Genomic DNA, 19,116 nt, shown 5'->3' with positions numbered 1-19,116 from the left:
CAGTGGAGCTAAATTTTACAGGTATTGTGCAATTCTTTGCCGTTGATTGTATTGTTGAAGAAACTTTAACAGGAGTGTGGTTATGCTGATCCGCTTAGTTTTGGATCCATTTTTCTTTGGAACCCTTTTATTATTTTGATGTGTTTTTTTTAGGACTGTTGAGAGCATATGAGGACAGCTCTCTGTACACTGGAGAATAAATAAGCATGCTGTCAAACAGCAGTAAACAGATCACTCTAGAGTAATGACATCATCTGCCAGTCTCATCTCATGTTCTCTGAACTGCAGGGAAGCCTTTTTGGCCTGGTTTTTAGGTTTCTCAATAGTCAGATTCAAATTCAACCAATCTATGTTTCTATGCAACTAAATTAAAATCTTTATGGATCGTCTTAAGGTAAAAAAAATAATTCATTAAAAAGACTCACAAGACTAGCCATAGCAGTTTATGCAACTGCAGCCAGAGTTATTGTTTATAGTCATGCCTTCTAAAGTCACAAAATGTGTCTTGCATTGTCTTGTAAATAATACTGTATGATCGTCTAACGTTAAACATTTTATTCTCTATGATTATTATTTTTATTTATTTTTGTGTAGGCAGTAAAAGCACCAAAGTTCAAGGCATCAGAACACAAGCACCAACAGCTGATTTTTTTATGTGTGGTATAATTATAAAACAATTGTTATATAAAATGATGTATATAAATATATTAAAATCATATAATTAATAATATAATTAAAAATGTATTGCATAATAAGTTATCACACAAAAATTAAAATTTGCTTTCAATAAGCATTTTGCTTAACAAGATGATAACTGATGGACTGTAGTCATGTAGGTTACTTGTTTAGATTATTGTAATGTTTTTATCGGAGTCTCATTCTGACGGCACCCATTCACTGCAGAGGAACCACTGGAACAAACTCTTCTACATCTTAAAAGGCCTAAAGGGTGAGTACTTTTTTTAGCAAAATTTTATTTTTGGGTGGACTATTACTTTGAATATAAAATTAACATTTACAGGCAAAATCTAAATTTATCAAAACATTAAAACATTTTATTAAAATTAACATTAAAACATGATTTCAAATTAATATTGTGTGAATTAAACATTTGACATTTACTGCATTCTTACCTCATCCAAGTTAAGTCTTTCCAAGTTGGAATAGTATGAATTCCTTATAGCTAAAGTTTACAGCTAGAGTTTACCCTGTAAATGACTATAACAAACATCAAAGTTTTAGTGGTCTTCAACTATAACACCCCATTGAGCTCAATGAAATGCTCTGTTAAACACAGATTGGGGGAGTTTAGCTTGTTTCTGCCTTAAAGGGGTCATCATATACCCATTTTTCCACAAGTTGATATGACCCTTTCGAGTCTTAATGGATTGTCTGTAGCATAGTTTGGTTAAAATTTCTCAGTGGTTGCGTAATGCTGTTATGTAGCGTTTTCCTTTAAATGTTAATGAGCTCTGCTGACCCCGCCCCTCTTTTCCGAAGCTACTCTCCAAGAGACTGTTTACTTTAGCCACATTTATCGTGAAACTTGCTAATTAGCACATTATTAGAAAAGGTGATTTGCAAAGATTCATTAAAAAAACCTTATACTCACTTTTCCCATTGGTGAAGCTGGACCACGAATGATTCGCACAAATATAGACACATTTAGGTGGATCGGGGGTGCATTCTCTTCAAAAACAAATGTAATCCACTGCGTCTTCAGCAGCTCAGATGACAGGAGTAAATGACGATGGCTATGTTCATTATTTCATCCAACAACAGAACATTCTCTTAGAAGACATTCTTTTCTACATCTGCTCCGGCGGAGAAACAATGGCGGACTGATGACAGCTCACTCAGGGCGGGTCTAAGATAAGACGTCAGTCCAGTCTGTGCTGAAACGCTACTGTCAATCAAACTATCGTGGGAGGGGCCTGTCTGTGTGATGACACAAAGACAGGCATCAGAGATCGACTCGATTTGATAAAGGGGTAAAGATTGTAGTAGATGAATTCATAAAAAGCACTGGGTGGATTTTTTATTGTTACAGGGTGGTTGTGTACACACACTGCCAACACATATTTTAGTTCAAACAATTAGCAAAATTGCATGTAGCATCTAATGGCTCTTTTAAGGAGCTTTTAATCAGCATAAACGTCACCTTTTCCATTCAACTTGGATGAGGGTAGGAGCCGAGAGAAAATAAAATCGTATGCACATGTGGTTCTTCAAATCACAGACAGGGCATGAGAAACACTCCCATCCGTGCTAAACATTCCCATGGGCCCCGCAGCAGGCACGTAACTGTAATATATAGCAAAATCATGCATTCATGCGGTAGATACCGGTGACGTGTCACACAGCTGGCCAGCAGAACTCTTTCACTACTATCAGATAGAAGATGCCTCCTTTTAATCAGACTATTAGAGCTTTCCATGTCAGACAATCATCAGTCTGACAAATTATCTTCTTTTAGAGCCAGAGATCTCTCAGAGGAGGCTCTACATGCAGAGTCTTTTTTCTCCACCTGAAGTTATTTCATTATTAATCAGACTATACACAGGGTTTGTCACTCTACATCATTCTCCACAGTCTGCAGGCGGATGAATTCCCCCTCTCCTGTGTAACGGGAGTGTCCTGAGACGCTCATGGAATGTCAGTGGAAATCCTGGATGGGATGAAGGTTGATTTCTGCAAATCAGTAACCGTGTGTTGATTCAGCTGCACCCAAATGTGCCCTGACTTACAATAAATTTTAGAAATAAATTGTGTAAATAATTATAATAATATGTATAAAGTACCATATCAATTTCCAAATTTATTTTTTACGGGTGTTTTACCAGTATTTTGAATTTTTCACTTCATTGAGTTGTGTTTTAGAGTTAATGTAAATGACCGTAGAATTAATGGATAATGAATGAGCAGAGTTATTTTAATGATTTACTTTTCACAGTGAAGTGCTTTGGATAAATCCATCAGCTAAATTAAGAAATGTAAATGTTATTTTTTTTTTATAAACATTGTTTATTATTTTATTTTTTTTGTGGAAAATGTTTTTTTTTTCAGGATTCAATAAAAAATAAACTGGAAATAATAATAAATAAAAATAAACCATTTTCCCCCCCCAAGATTCTTTAATAAACTCAGTTTTTAAAAGGTCAGACGTGATTTAATATTTGTAAAATTTCTTTAAAAAATGCATTGTACATAGAAATAGTATGCTATACTATATATACAATATAGTATATCGTATACAGAGAATATGCTCATTTGGAACTGGAGTCCCTAGAAAGGGTTTAAAATAAAATAAATAAATATTAATAATAATAACAAAATACATAAATTTATTAACTATTTTAGGCTTTCTCCCAACTCTGGCAACATATAAAAGGAAAAATAAAAAATAAAGCAATTCATTACAATTTGTTAAACCTGCGTATAAACCAGTGCTTAACCACCATTGTAAAACACTTAATGTCATGTTCTGCTTTGAGAGAATCATCTCTTATGCAGTCATGTCTGCAAGCTCCATAATTTTATGTTTTTCTGCTTTTTAATTAAATGGAGCTACAGTAACAGGTGACTGACCGTGGAAACATTGGAAGTATGGAAAAACTGAATAAAAGTACAGCTCTTTGGTTTTGTGCAAGCTGTCATGCAGAACAGTGAATCATCTTTCCATTTTAACTTCCTGGCTGATGGCTAAAGGTTCTTCATGTCATTTTTTATCATCCATCTTCTGTCTAACCTGAAATGTTTCCCAGTCTCAGCTGAAAAATCACTAGATAAGGATTCTGAAACACTCCAATTTACAGTAGAAATACTGTTCATTGCATGTAACGAGTTTTCATACAGTATGAAAGGCTGACTGAATGGTCAGCAACACAGAGGCCCTTCAGGGGACTGTCCCAGATCCATTTCCTGTTCAGTCTCGACACATCTGGCTACAGATGCAGGGCTGAAATATACCATTGTTGGTTGCATTGTGTTGGAAGGAAAGACTGTGTCCTGCCACTGCTGATGCATTATCATGTTTGGATAATGCATTACATTCAGGTTGGAATAATTTACATTTAAAAAAATTGTTGTGAATATGAATGTTTTAAAAAGTGAATGCTACCTACATGGTTTTATTAAATTTTCGGAACTATTTTGTGATGGAGTTTAACTGAGTAATGCAATGCATTCATGCCCACTTACCCACTCTTAGTTTATTATTATTATTTTTTTTTAATGTAGTTAATTATATTTCCTTTCTCTTACTTACTTGAAGTTACTTTAAAATAATTTACAAACTGAAACTATTTTATCAACACTTGGTTGTCCGTCAGGTACAAATTGAACATGAATTAAGACTCGAGACACACTCACCCCAGAAAATAAAATGCCTGAACCTTGAAATATGCCTTAAATACCATATAAAAACACACTTAAATTGATTACAGTTTGAAGTAGAAGAAGAAGAGAAAAAAAGCGAGCTTTTTATGACTTCTACATCCTGCAGTGCTCAGTGCTAGTAAAAGCATGCCTTCTTTTCAGCCCAGACGAGCATAATTGCATTCACTTCAAAGAATTATCTGTAATGCCTGATCTAATACAGATACAGCGTGTTGAGTTCCCCTCTGAAAGGTCTCCAGGAATGTTGTGTTTGATGGCTGCATTAGCAGTCCGATGAGGTTTGGTAAAAGCATTCTCTTGATGCTAATCTGATAAATCACCATTGAGTCTTACAGTGAAAGGAGTCCTAATGCCATGCAGGGATAACACTCCCACAATTAGCCCTATTCAGACAGCTCCTCTGAAGTTTCAGACCTGATTTTCAGCCTTATTTCAAGCCGATGACTACTAGATGAGAAGACGAATGTGTTTCTGTGTGATGATATGCCAGAAAGGGGCTCATGGGAACTCGAGAGGGAAAATCACCATGCCTGATTTCAATCACTGGACTTTTTGAGTTTCCAGGAGTGGCAGTTATACTATGAGGGTTATATGCATGCATGTAGTTTTCTTTAATGCTAGTGACTGCTTTTACAAAAAAAACTAGATCAAGTCTGGCCCTACTTTCAGCAGTTTCACTCAGGTGTTTTTCACAATAGGAAAAAGACACTCACAACTTCCATTTCATGCTGACTTTATTATGCACTGCTCGTTTAAGTAATTCATTTGTAGATTGACAGTGTAAATGTAAAAACAAAATGAGTCAGAGAAGACACGATACAGTTCCTCCTGATTCAAAGCTAAAGAAAAGAAGCTCCGCTCCCAGAACTTAAACTGGCTGATTGAATGGCCAGAGCACATTCACATACTGTACGTATACCACTGTTACAGTGATAGAAAGCACAGACTGTGACCGCACTTTTTTGGTAATAACCCAGCTGCTCTGGGAATGAAAAGCTGGACCTAAAGGCTTTGTTGGAGAGCATTTGCGAAAATACAGCCATCCAATAATGCGCTGTTTTCCATAAGGGCTGAGTGGAATTGGCTCAGAGTTTCTCCAAGACCAACGACCTAGTGAGTGTACATGTGCTAAATATTTTTAGTGACTGTAATCCTTGTAGTTTGAGGCATAAGGACTAAATAGATTGATACAGAATGTTCTTCCCCAACATCCTATTTCTGTTGGAACGTGTCAACACAGGAAAGGACATTGTAAAGCCATTTCATGGAGTCAGTAAAGACGCTCTTGAAAGCCTGAAGCTGTGTTTTTCATGGCCTAGTATTAGTGGTCCATGAAAGCCACCTGGTAGGTTTGAGTTTGAAGAGGCCCACAGTATAAGAACCAGTTAAAAGCCCCAAAATGTTTCTAGGAGCTCTTGACAGTATGCTGGGATTTATGACCTCCCGTTCTCATCTTACCTTGTTTTTCTGCACGACATCTTTAACCTCATTCGTCTGGAGTTCAGCTGAAGTGTGCTAGAGAATTATAGCTGAATTGGCCTCTGGGTCATTGTCTTTGGCCTGTTATTGTATGGCTCCAGAGGATTCCCAAGGCAAGTTCAGTGGCCCCCATTACTGTGAAGACATGTCTTTTTAAGAGAGTGCATGCCTGATGGGCTTAGATACGCCCAGAGGGAGAATTTCTCACCCCGGCTCATTGCATGACAACAACATCCCCTCACCATCCTCTCACATGTTAAGGGTCAGCACTTTGAGGAGCTTCTTATGTTCCCTCTTTCTTTCATCTTGGACTTTCTCTACTTTTTCTTGAAATACACAAGGCAAAAATCGATAAAGTTCATTCATTTAAAGAGACTGTTCACCCAAAAATGTAAATTCGGTCATCTGCTCACGGTGCAACAAACCCCTAAGACTTTGGTTAATCCTCAAAACATAATGAGGATATTTTTTATAAAACCTGAGATGTTTCTATCCTTCCACTGAAAGATTAAGGAATCATAAAATCAATCCATATGAAGCAAGCCATTAAATAAAAGCCTAAATTAAAATTAAATTAAAATTAAAAATTACATTTATGCTTTAGCAGATGCTTTTATCCAAAGCGACTTACAGTAAATTCAGGCTATACATTTTTACCTATCATGTATCTATATAAAGTGTTTAATGATGACCTTATAACCTTATCTGAATCTTCTACATTTTTGTGGTGAGTGACAGAAATCTTTCAGGTTGACTAAAAATAATTTTTGTTTCAAAGATTAGCTAAAGTCTTATGGGTTTGGAACGGCATGAGAGTGAGTAAATGATGAAGGAATTTTCTTTTTTGGGTGACCTATCCCTTTAAATCAGATACATTTTTTAATAGTAATTTTTCATTGAGGAAAAATGGTAAAGTCATGTCAGTTACTAATGATTTCTTTGGTAGACAGATCGATTTCGATGTCACATGCGCTTACCTCAGTCATATTATCACTTCTTCAGTACAAATTAAAGAATGTGATGTTGAAATTCTGGCCAATTGGTGAGTTACTGTTTTCTCGGCTGAGGAAAGGTACATTTAGGGGTACTAATTTTGGACTTTGGTTGACATAACTAATGTGCTAGGACCCTAATTGTCTAGGGTTCATGGTAAAATGATACTGAGCTATCCAACAGAAGGGCCTGAACCAAATGAATGACTCCACAGCAGTCAGGACAATATAACTATGTCAGAAGAATAAGAGCAGGGAAGCCCATTATCAACATGAGTGAATGACTGTGTTGGCTGACATCAGAGTTATTTAGCATAATGAACTCAGCTCGCCCAGACAGACGGTGGACCTGGCCAAAGTAAAGCCTCTGTGGAGACCTCTTGGGTTTCAAGCCCTACTGTACTTCTTCAAAGCTCTGCAGATGTGGCCGCCATTCAGAGCCCTGTTAATATGTAGTTGTCTGAACGGTTCCCCACAGCCCGACTGCACAGCCAACGTTTTTCTCTGCCATTCTCATAATGCTTTAAGGCGATTTAATCCAAAGGTTGTCATGTAAGTCATATAAAGTACTTAGAGTGACTGTCACTGGCGTATCAGAGCTGTCACTTCATCTTGTCTAACACTCAGACTCTGTCAGCGATTGAGCAAGTTTTGTTTTTTTCACTCGAGAAGTCATTTTCTCAAACCAGACTCACATTAATGGAGCAGCTTTAACTCTCACGGCAATATTTCCAAAAAGGAAACTGATTGCACATGTTTGATAAGGAGAAAGACTGAGCATGCTGTTTTCATTGAGATTGTTTCAACCAAGCTCAATGCTAATAACTGTGAGTCTATTAATAGCCTTCTATCATAACTGATATTCAGATCACAGGTCTCTATTAGATTTGTCATATATTATATTATACATTATAATATAAAATATATACAGTCTGGTCAAATGAAATAAAATGGTAAACATGTAAGATACTATTTTCTGCCAACTATATGTTTGCATTATTGAAAATGGTTTTATAGTGTTGTCAAACATACATTACTTGGTACCAATTCCAAAAGGTTTATTGTTAAATAATATTCCTAAATAAAATTTCCTCCAGTTTTTCTTTGCTATTGTACCTAGATATGAACGGAGGCACTTGAAATTTTACTTCCATTTGTACTACGGACGTTTTGATTTCGACAACACTAGTGCTTTGTAATGGTGATGTTTTTGTCAATTCCACAAGGTGCCGTCAAGCTCAAGATCCTTCCTCTTTCTCATCTGGTTTTCTCAGGAATTCCTCCGAGGAGAAATTCAAGGAAGTGGAGATTACAGTAGAGTCTGCTGACAACAGATGTTATTTGAAGGACCAGTCCTTAAGAACAATGCACAATTTAATGCACAATTTATGGTCTTTTTGGGCAAAATACATTAATGCATGTTAGTCCAAAGATACAAATGTTTGCCCTTGTCATTTGTTAGCTTAAGGGGATTTTATTTGTGGCTGGCATCACAAATCCCTCTTACTTTCCTGAAAGAAATTTACTTTTTACTCTCTCATTGAGTATATCGTTTCATTTTGAAGTATGCCATAATATGAAAGTTAAATGAGTTGCAAATTATGTTTTATGCTGACCTCAAAGGAAGCTAAAGCAATGAAACTTGAACCAACAGGATTAAAAGAACTTGCTGTAAGGTTTATTTTTAATTACATTATATACAACATACATTTACACTTCATATGAGCAGTGAGAACCTTGTCATGAATAGCTCAATCCCATTTTTACCCCTTTGAGATCAATAAACATTCACTAAAAAAGCAAATACAAAGGACATGCAACAGACAAAATGACATAATGAAATATCCATAAAAAATATTTGTCATGTAGACTGATCTACAACCCACTACGACACATAATCATTTTACTATTTTATACAGAAAGTGCTGCACGCAGTACATCGATAAAGTTTTCAAGTGTTTAAATTACTGTTAATAAGCAAATATTACATCATAGGTCACCTGATGGCCATTGTCCCATGCATATAGCATACGTTCCTTAGGATTGTAGTCAATTTGTGTGGTGTAAGTGTAGTTGTTCACAAAAGGGAGACGGGGAATCATCTGGGTGTGTGTGTGCGTGTCGAATGCATAGGAAATATTGGCATGCGTGCGCTCGAAACTGTCGACAGCATACAGAACGCCGCAGATGATGAAGCAGTTTCCATAGAAGTTCCTCCTCAGGCCCGTCCTCCAGTTCTTCTCTTGGTGTAAGTCAGAGGGTCGGAGCTTGCTCAGGATGATCACTTCTTGGTGAAATCCTTCTTCGTCCAGAGCCGGGTACACTAACCATAACCCGCTCTCATCCACACCAAAGTCAATGTCTGAATGTCCTCCCCAACTCCAGGGAGCCTCCTCCTCCTCTAACACTGCGTCATGAAGGGTGGTCCAGGCTGCTACATACCGGAGACGAAGATCAAACCTGATTATATCACGAGAAAAGGCTCTGTTGTAGAAGAAAGAGCCACCGTAGACCACATGGCCAGTGCCAATCCAGTTATAGGGGAGTTTGTAGGAGTTGCTAAACTGCCCTGTGAGATAAAAAAAGAGGAACAACTGTAATAGGCTATACTGCAGAGACTGGTTATGATCTTCTTGCAAAACATAAAGGCAGATGTATATTTGTATGTATAATGACTCTTTCATGCTTTGTGAAAAAAGAAAAAGATATTGTAACATATCGTCTCCTAAATGAAGTGGCTTTTTATATTTTAATTGTAGTAACATAAATTACTCAGATGTTTTCTGTAAGCTGTAGATCTGTTTGTTGTAAAATCTGAAGAGAAACAATTTCAATTTAGGGAAATCTGAAAAAATATATTTTTCCCCCCACAAAACTTCATTACTATTCAAATGTTTGGGGTCTGTAAGTTTATGCTCATCAAAGCTTCATTTATTTGATTAAAAATGCAGTAAAAACAGCAATTTCATGAAATATTACACTAATTACAATTAAAGGTTTTCCATTTGAATATATATATATTTGTACATTTATTCCTGTGATGGCAACGCTGACTTTTCAAGCAATACTCCAGTCTTCAGTTTCACATGATCCTTCAGGAATAAGAATATATCTTTTATTATTATTATTATTATTATTATTATTATTATTATGTTTAAAACGGGTTAATATTTTTGTGGAAACTATGCTAAATATTTGTAAGATTGTTTAATGAATAGAAAGTTCAAAGTAACAGCATTATTTAATAATAAATATATGTTATCTTATTATTGTTATTATACTGAATAAAAGTACACATTTCTTGAAAATAAATAAATAATAAGTCTGACGCTTAACAGTACTGTATATGTAAATGTGTTATTATTTTGAACGAGTTTGGAGTCTAACCAATAGTATAAAGTATTCTGAAAATTTTTTTTTTTTTTCTGTACGGTACAAAAAAGGAAGATATGCAGTACAGTATGCTTCAAATGAGCAGCCACAGCAGTTAAAGCAGCAGTTTCTATTTTACAAATACATGTACCTTGTTTAAAGGTGTCCATATCACGGAATTCCAGCAGCTGGTTTCCATAGTAGTAGTCAGTCACATATATCACTTTTCCATTGCCTTTTGGGTCTTTCATCCATGCACCTTCTTTTTTGCCGTACGAGTTGTGTGTAACAGGATCAGCGATGCTTGCTAGTGTGTCCTTGCAGATCCCTGTAAACAACAAATCCAGAAGAGTAGCATCTATATACCACAGCCCTTCTAAACTCTTTTAAGTTAGATTTCTTCCAGTCTGGATCTAGAATCAAGCTTACCTTGTTCTTTGGGCTTCTTTGGAGCTTGTGTGCTTGTTTGAGTTGTAGCTTCATCCCAGCTAAGTTTGGACCTCTTTGCAGGTGCTGTGACACTGGCCAGACGAGGCACTGCAAGAGGAGTTGCGATGGTTGTTGCACTGATGCTTGGTGACATTGTGGTAGTTAAAGGCATTGACTTTGGCAGAATTGCCCTTGCTGTTGTAGTTGTGCTTGACTTCTTGGCTTTTACAGTCTCTCCTTCGATTTGCCTTGTTATATTTGGCATGTTTGCAGCTGTAGGGTCTCCGTTCTGTGTGTCGAGGTTCACTGAAGGTGTGGGGGTCACTGTTGAAGCGGTTTCAGGTCTTGTAACAGTCGCAGGCAGCTCATGCTTATGGAGCTGGTCTTCAATTATTAAATCCACCGAGCCATCACCACTTACAACCTCATGTGCTGCAGTGGAAACTGTTGAGGGAAGAAACATAAAATGCTTAGTTTAACTTTGGCATACTCTTGTTTTTAATCTGAGAATGCTGCTGACTCTGTAAGGGTAATTTATATTTTTTTAATTCACATATTTATTCAGCCAAAACATACACATATAAAATTGATCAAAAGTGACGGTAAAACATTTACAATGTTTCAAAGAAATCTATTTAAAATAAATGCTACTTTCTATTCATCAAAAACAAAAACAAAAAAACAACAACATGAAGTTCCCACAAAAATATTTTGAAAACAACATTTCTGAAAGATTTTTTTTTTAAACTTATTTTTTTTTAAATCAAATAAATGCAGACTGGCTGAGCATATGAGACTTATTTGGAAAATAGTAAAATACAGTAATGTATTTATATGCAATAATGTTATATAAATGAATTAATATTTAACAACAAATTTGAAATATACTATTAGCATACTTTGGTTTTCTGTTGTATAACTTAATAATGTAAGTTGTAGTGCATTATGGGATTGTCATTCATTTTAAGTAAATGTTAAATAAACTGGTGACTCATTTTCATATATCTTTTTGTTTTAAATCAAATTGCACTTGAAATCAAATATTATCATTCATTTAAGAACTTGTTGGTTTAGTTTATGGTTTAGAACTCTTTGCTTGTTTTGTAGTATCCCTACAGATAAAATAATTGGGGAAAATACTTCCGACCGGAACCAAGGTTGTTGAATGAATGAATGAATAAATAAATAAATAATATGAGCGGTCCCTGTGTAATGATTGTTAGTGATGCTGAACTTGCATTTAGCTTCTCAACATTTTTCATCCTACATTTAACCCTAAATACAAGAACTTATCGTTGACCCTTTTTAGTTTTTTTTCTCAGTTGAGAGCTGCAGCTATAAAAGCTGCATTTCAGTCATTATTACAATGAAATGAGCTGTCGGACACTCACTGTGCTCTTTCCCTTCGTTGTCCTCCATTGTGTTGGCTTTGTAGAAGGTCATACTTTTGATGGTCATGCCATTGGAACCTGCTTTGGTCTTTGCAGGTTTATGCGGCTCCTCTTTACCTTCAGAGTTGCTTCTCTTCAGCACAGGTTTGCTGGAGCCCTGACTCCCAACAAACTTTTCCTCATATTTCCTCTGGCCAGGAATAAATAGTGAAATTGTCCGTTAAATTATTATCTTCAAAAATGTATGTTATTAAACCTGATCACATTACTGCATCAAATAAAAGCAGCATTAATTGTCTCTTTCCAAGTTGCCCACTTTGTAGCTGCATAAATGTCCTGAATGAGAAGAAGGGGAATTTGTGGCCTATTAATGTCTTGAGCACATTTTGGGAAAGTTGTACGGCTTTGATCAACTATTTCTCTACTGACGTGTCTTCCAGACTCATTGGAACAGTGAATTTGACCACTGTTTCCATTGGGAAAAGTTTGGTACTGGTGGTAATGTGTGTGACATTTGCAGTGTGCATTTGTGCATACATGTTGGCAGTTGTCATCTTTGTGAAGTGAGACTAATAAGAGCCTATAGGGCATTTCTAATGGATTGAGCTAGTGTGTGCTGTATCTGTACCTCACTGTGAGCAAAAGCAGCTGCCACATTCTTCTGCAGTGCGGGCTCCAGCACGCTGAGACGTTTCTTCTTCTCTTGTCGTTGGTTGGACCGAGGCCCCTTCCCTTGTGTTTTTTCACCTTTCACGTTCACTTTCTCCTTTGTCAGGTTTCCGGAAAACGACTGTAAGGAGAATATAAACACAATAGATGTCCATGGATGGCAGTTCTGCCCAACCACCTGAACTCAATTTCCCTTTGTCCAGTGGCAAAATTTGAAAGCAGTGATTTTTTGGTGCCCTGGTAATTCTGAATAGTGTATAGAAAGCAGTGCGATTGTTTCAGGGAACAGCATAATCAAAAATAAATACTGTCATACTCTGTTCTTTGTGGGTGTGTGTGTGTGTGTGTGACTGGATTTGCCTTCCTGTGGTGACGCTAATGTGGAAAGAAGGCTCTAAATTATATATTCTGAAATTGTGTCAAAAAGTGTGTGGATATTATATTCACTCTTCCAAAAAATGAAGGTTTCAAAAGAATACGATATATAATATATATATTTTTAAAGACCTTTAATGCAATGGAGAGTTTACATGGATGGTTTATAATGAAAGCAAAGATGGCAATAAAGAGCCTTTATTTTTCAAGCATGTGTGTTAATAAATGTAATGTACTTTATATTATTATAAGCATAAGATATAAGATCTTCTATCAGAATACTGTTTAATGATCATAGATGCTTATATATGCTATTAATTAATTGTGAGAACAAGTATCAGTATTGCACTCACTTTCTCTATGTTATCAACCCGTTCCAGAAGTTTTGTTGTGATGGAATGAAGTTTTAACAAGTCCATCCCATAAAATGCTCCCTCGAGGAGGTCCATTATGGTTGAGAGCTGAAACATCAAGATATAAAAAGTGGATAATAGAGTGGGTTAATAGAAGTTCTTTATAATATTGACTAATTTATGTCTAAAAAAGACTAAAAGTCATCTAATTAAATAGAACTAGTCAGTATTTTTAAGAATTATCTATTAACACCAGTGCATGAATCCTGATTCAGTTAAAAACCCTTTACCTTGATATCGTCCCGTCCAGCTTCTTGGAGCTTCTTGAATCTGAAGTCTCCCTCACAGGGGTTGAGGGCAGAGGGAGGGGCGATGCAGGCACACTTCTTACAGCTGGGTCCCGCAGTGACTGTCTCCACTGTGTAGAAGTCCTCAGCTTTTGCCTGGCCCTCTTCAATGCGTTTGCATGCGCTCCTGCTCAGAGGCCTTACTACACACTTACACTGACAGTCTGAGCCCTCAGACAGAGTCTTCACTTTATCATAGTCTCCAATGAGCTATAAGAGTAAATAATGACAGTGAATAATGTTTTTTTTTTCTTGTAACAGTTTAACATTTTGGTTTATATATATATTATTAGATTTATATACATATTTTACTTTTTTTTTTGGCCAAATATCACTTTAAACAACTAGTAATCAGCCTATTAGTTAATAGCCTATAAATTCCGATAATAATCAAATGCATTATTACTATTATTTTTAACACTTGTTTGGTCAGAAATCACCTTATTTAATTTTAATAATAATCAAACATGTTTATATAGAATCAAACAATAATATTATTATTACATTTACATAGAATATTTGGTCAAAAAGCAGTTATAATTTAGTATTTACATAGAAATTTCAATAATAATAATAATAGCAATACTGCAAAATTCACCTGTGATCCTGACATCATGTGATCATTTTAATATTTAATCAGGAAAAGTTACCTGTGTTAAGATGTTTTCTTGATTGTCCATTTCATCTTCTAGAGTTGGACGGTTGTCTATATTGTCAGCAGTCTGTTGCTCCATCACACTGGCTCGTGTTAAACAAAACGAGCCCCAGCAAAAAATAAAAAACAATAATTCCATCATGCAAATTTATCAGACAAGATGAGTTGCCAATTTTAGTAAATTAAGATTAAGATTCTTTTGGTGCTCGTCCCAGACAAAAATGCAATTATTCTTTATGTAACCTATATATTTCCATATGTCAATCAATAATCCATTAATTACTGAATATGTAAAGAGTTTCCCTAATGACGTCAAAATGGTCCTAGGTTTGGTTAAAATCAGTTGCTTATGGTTTCTACAGACGGAAAGAAGACCTTCTTTGTGTTGTACTGCCGGTGATGAATGGATATTTGAAAGGTTTGCTGTAAGTGAGTGGGGAGGAACCTAAAGACAGGGAGGAGTTCTGCCATTAGATCAATGACCCAAACCCGCGCCTTTTACTGCCTCACAATAAACAAATTAATTTATAATGTTAATTACGCACACGTATAAATGTAAACATAAAATACTGTGTTCATGACAGGCTAAAGTACAAAGCACATTAATTAAATATGACAACATGTCTTAATTATTAAATAATTCTCTAGAGGTGTTAGATAAATTAATTAGTTATCCGTGAGTAAAAAAACAAAAACAAACAAAAAATAAATAAAAAAATGCTTCTATCTATTTTAGCAAAACATCAAGAATTACTGAATGAAATTATCCCAAAGCCGAAGACACTGCATCTGAAGTAGTGCTTTTTCTCCATCTGCTGGCAATTCAAATAATTGCAAGTCCTCAAAAGTTGTTTCTTTTTTTTTTTTTTTTGACCTGAGTAATGTAAAACATATGATGTGTACTTTTATTCGTAAATCTCACGCAGTGGCAGCATTAACATATTCTACCTGGTTGTTGATGTAATTAAGATGACATTCTAATCTAATTTAATGGCCAGTTAGCAAATTGTAAAGGACCCCTGGAAAAAGAAACCAATGGTCAGAGACAAAAGATTATTGTAATGGGCAAGATTTTTCAAACATAAAATAATGTTCCAAATATTCACCAAACCTTAATTTGATGAAACCTTCATTTATGAAAAGGTATTTATTGTATTTATTGCAGTGAAACTGTGATGTCTTTTCACTCAATTTATCATTTTTATTCAGACACCCTTGCTACAAACAGGACCATGAAACAGGATATGCAACTAATTTGTCTCATTTTAAATCGTATTACTCTGTCTCTTCCTCTCTCACAGATACATTAATTTATTTCTCATGTACACATGCTCTCACCATTGCATAAGAACACTTAAATTAGGGCCCCAGACTGTCATAAATCTCATAGTGAACTGTCCTAGATTACCAAAAGCAAACAAGAGCACATTAAATATGTATATAAATTTTGCCAATTTCAGAAAAATGACATTTGTTTGACATAAAGTGTTTGGGTGACATCACAGAAGTTGAAAGTGGGGGATGGGTCCCAGATTACCTTAATTCACCCTTTTTTTCTCCCAATTTTAAAATGTATGTTTTTAGCAGAACTAATCTTACGTAAACAACTTATTAAAGTGGCCACTCCGAATCTACAGTATGACTTTACTGTCCAGTTAGGTTCATCAACAATTACCCCATCAAGTTTGGTCAGAAATCTTGGTGTAATCTTTGATGACCAGCTGACTTTCAAAGACCACATTGCAAAAACTGTTATATTTTGCAGAAAGTTCGGGCCCTTCTTAATAGAGCATGCTACACATCTTGTTGTCCAGGCCCTTGTCACTTCTAGGCTGGACTACTGCAGTGCTCTTTTGGCTGGACTTCCATCATGCACAGTCAAACCTTTACAAATGTTTCAGAACGCAGTGGCATGACTGGTCTTTAACAAGCCCAAACGAGCCCATGTGACACTTCTCTTTATTTCCCTGCACTGGCTGCCAGTTACGGCTTGCATCAAGTTCAAGACATTGATTCCTGCATATAAAACAGCCACAGGCTCAGCACCTGTCTACTTTCACTCACTATTACCAATCTACATCCCCTCCAGAAGTCTGAGATCCACTAGTTTGCAACGCCTTGTGGTGCCATCACAAAAAGGCACAAAAATCAATTTCCAGAACATTTTCATTTACCGTTCCTGGCTGGTGGAATGATCTTCCAACCCCTATCCGGAATGCTGAATCCCTGACAATATTTAAGCGACAGCCAGAAACTCAGCTCTTTCGTCACTATCTGACTTCATCCATTATGTCTAGCTTGTTCTTATTTGAACAATGCTTGAAACTTGTTATGACAAGCACAAGCACTTTCTGTGTCTATTTGCCTTTTTAAGATGAATCACTTGATATATTCACCAATTTTAAGTCACTTTGGATAAACAGTCTGCTAAATGAATAAATGTAAAGTAAATGTAAATGTAAGTGCATAGAATTTGTTAGTAATAGATACAAACTCAAACGTTCAAAGAGCATGTGCAAACATGCAAATTTTTCAAGCAAAAAAACAAAAACAAAAAATTAATACAATAAAATCAGCAGAAGACAATGTCTGTTAGGGTTCAAATAATAAACCATATAATTAATTTTTATTAATTATTTATACACTTTCTGGATGTCAAAAATTTGTAGAACATGCAGATTAATGAAGTACATCAGTGGATATGTTCTCTTCTAAGATGCTTGTGAACCTGAGGCAAACTGACTTGATGAATATCACTGTGCATAAATAAAAAGACTAGAAGATTATTTCTGAGAAAGTTTATTGTTGTTGTTGTTGTTTTTGCAAAAAGCAACAACAGTCCAAAGTTTAGTAATTCTAAATGCTTTATTTTGTAAATAAGTCTCTTCAATCTATGTATTTGTTCTATGTAAGTTCTAAATCTGCTTACATTATAAAGGCATATAAACACCTCATACTATACTTGATTGCTTTACGATCCAATTATTAATCCAATACTCTCATAGCTGTCTAACATAATGATAGTGTCATGGATTTTTAAGTGTCCTGGATACTCCAAAATACCTGACAGATAGCTCTTTGTGTTTATTCATTTGATCATTGCATTTCATATTATTTTAGTGGGAATGTCCATATGTCAGTGTCTGTAAGAGAAAGATTCCTCTAGTTTGGCAGATCCATACAAAAGTCTATTGTGTAGGTACAATGCCCTTCAGCAGTGTGAACCGGCACTGAAGCTGTTCTTGTCATTGACTCAAACCTACAAGTATGCTGCCATAGGTCTTTAATCAAAAGTCATGTTTTTCATCACAGGTGTCTATTGTTCAATATATCAAGTATCTGCAACAGCCTGGCAATGTTCCAGTGTGGAGTTTTCATCCTGTGTATGTCACTGATGGATCCTAAAAATACATCCTCATCCATTAATGGCTGTTTAAAGGAATAGTCCAGCCAAAAATGATAATTTGTTGAAAATGTAGATAAGTTTGTTTCTTCATCAGTTCAGATTTGAAGAAATTTAGCAGTACATCACTTGTTTATCAATGGATCCTCTGCAGTGAATGGGTGCCCAAAATCCAAAGAGCTAATAAAAACATCACAGTAATCCACAAGTAATCTGCACTCCAGTCCATCAACGACCATCTGTGTTGTTTGTAACATTGCATGTTTTATCCAGAAGCAACATTTTGACGTTAAAAACGTCTTAATGGATTTGTTTATTATCAGCTTGCAGCTTTTGCTTTACAAGATGCAATGTTTTTCTGTTTTTACTGTAAAGTTAACTAAGTTATATTATATACATGTTTTCTAAATCTATATAATAGTGGGTTTAAGTTATGCAGCTGTAATTTTTCAAGCCGAATGTACAGTCTAGGAAATCAGTGGTACAACACAGGTTCTTTGGTGGGGTGTCTGAACATGCTTTTGTTGTCAGAAACCTAAATTTATTGTTGCATGAGAACATAGCTTATGTGATTGGAATACAGTCAAAGTTGCAATAATGTGCATTTTGATTTTCCTCTTAACCTTTGTGTCTGTTATAGTTACAAAAAGCTTTTAACCAGAATTTTCTGGTGTTCTGACTTTAAAACAAAACAAAACAAAACAAACAAAAAATACTATGATTGTTATGATGAATATTTGAGGGCATGTATGTGTAGTGCAGTAGATTTGCTGTGAAACATTAGACATTAGTCAACACGATTTAAAGGTTAATTTGCAGTTAAATTGGTGCTTAGATCTACATTTCTCTCACAACTGACATCAATTTATCATGTTTTCTATATGCACATGGGAAAACCTGCAAATGACCCTTTAAAATCCTATGATTTCACCTTGTAAATATTTCCTTTGCATTTCTTTATGTTTGCAGCTCAAATTAATTGGATGTTTTTTGAAAAATATGGCAATAACATGAAAGCTGTGATCAGGGGATAAGGCTGCTAAAAATTGCCAGGTGATTCCAAGCGCCTTTGTGTAACTGTCCTGTTATTAGTAGTTCACTCAGACTATTCACATGACTAATGAAGGCAGACGTCTGTTTCTGGATCCTAGTAGAGATGGATGCTGTACTTTGAAATCTACAAGGTCAATCACAGTGGGTCTGACCAGCCCCCTTTTCTTTTCTTCCAGCAGGTTGTAAAGCCATTAATGCAT

The 19,116-nt window shown here is 35.6% G+C and overlaps 1 protein-coding gene across 1 annotated transcript; it reads right to left on the bottom strand.

The window, feature by feature from the left end:
• Positions 1–8,525: 8,525 nt before the first annotated feature.
• olfml2bb (olfactomedin-like 2Bb) lies at positions 8,526–14,845 on the bottom strand. The gene is made up of 8 exons (XM_052549236.1): positions 14,456–14,845; positions 13,749–14,015; positions 13,459–13,566; positions 12,690–12,851; positions 12,062–12,251; positions 10,671–11,114; positions 10,393–10,569; positions 8,526–9,438 (listed from the first exon to the last, which is right to left on the bottom strand). The coding sequence occupies exons 1-8, from the start codon at positions 14,600–14,602 to the stop codon at positions 8,840–8,842; spliced, it is 2,094 nt and encodes a 697-aa protein (XP_052405196.1). The 5' UTR covers positions 14,603–14,845; the 3' UTR covers positions 8,526–8,839.
• Between the last annotated feature and the right edge of the window lie 4,271 nt (positions 14,846–19,116).

This window comes from Carassius gibelio, chromosome B2, assembly GCF_023724105.1.
Source record: "Carassius gibelio isolate Cgi1373 ecotype wild population from Czech Republic chromosome B2, carGib1.2-hapl.c, whole genome shotgun sequence".
In the NCBI taxonomy this organism is placed as follows: domain Eukaryota; kingdom Metazoa; phylum Chordata; class Actinopteri; order Cypriniformes; family Cyprinidae; genus Carassius; species Carassius gibelio.
Note: the sequence above shows the minus strand (reverse complement) of the source record. Positions and strands in the feature narration are given on the sequence as shown.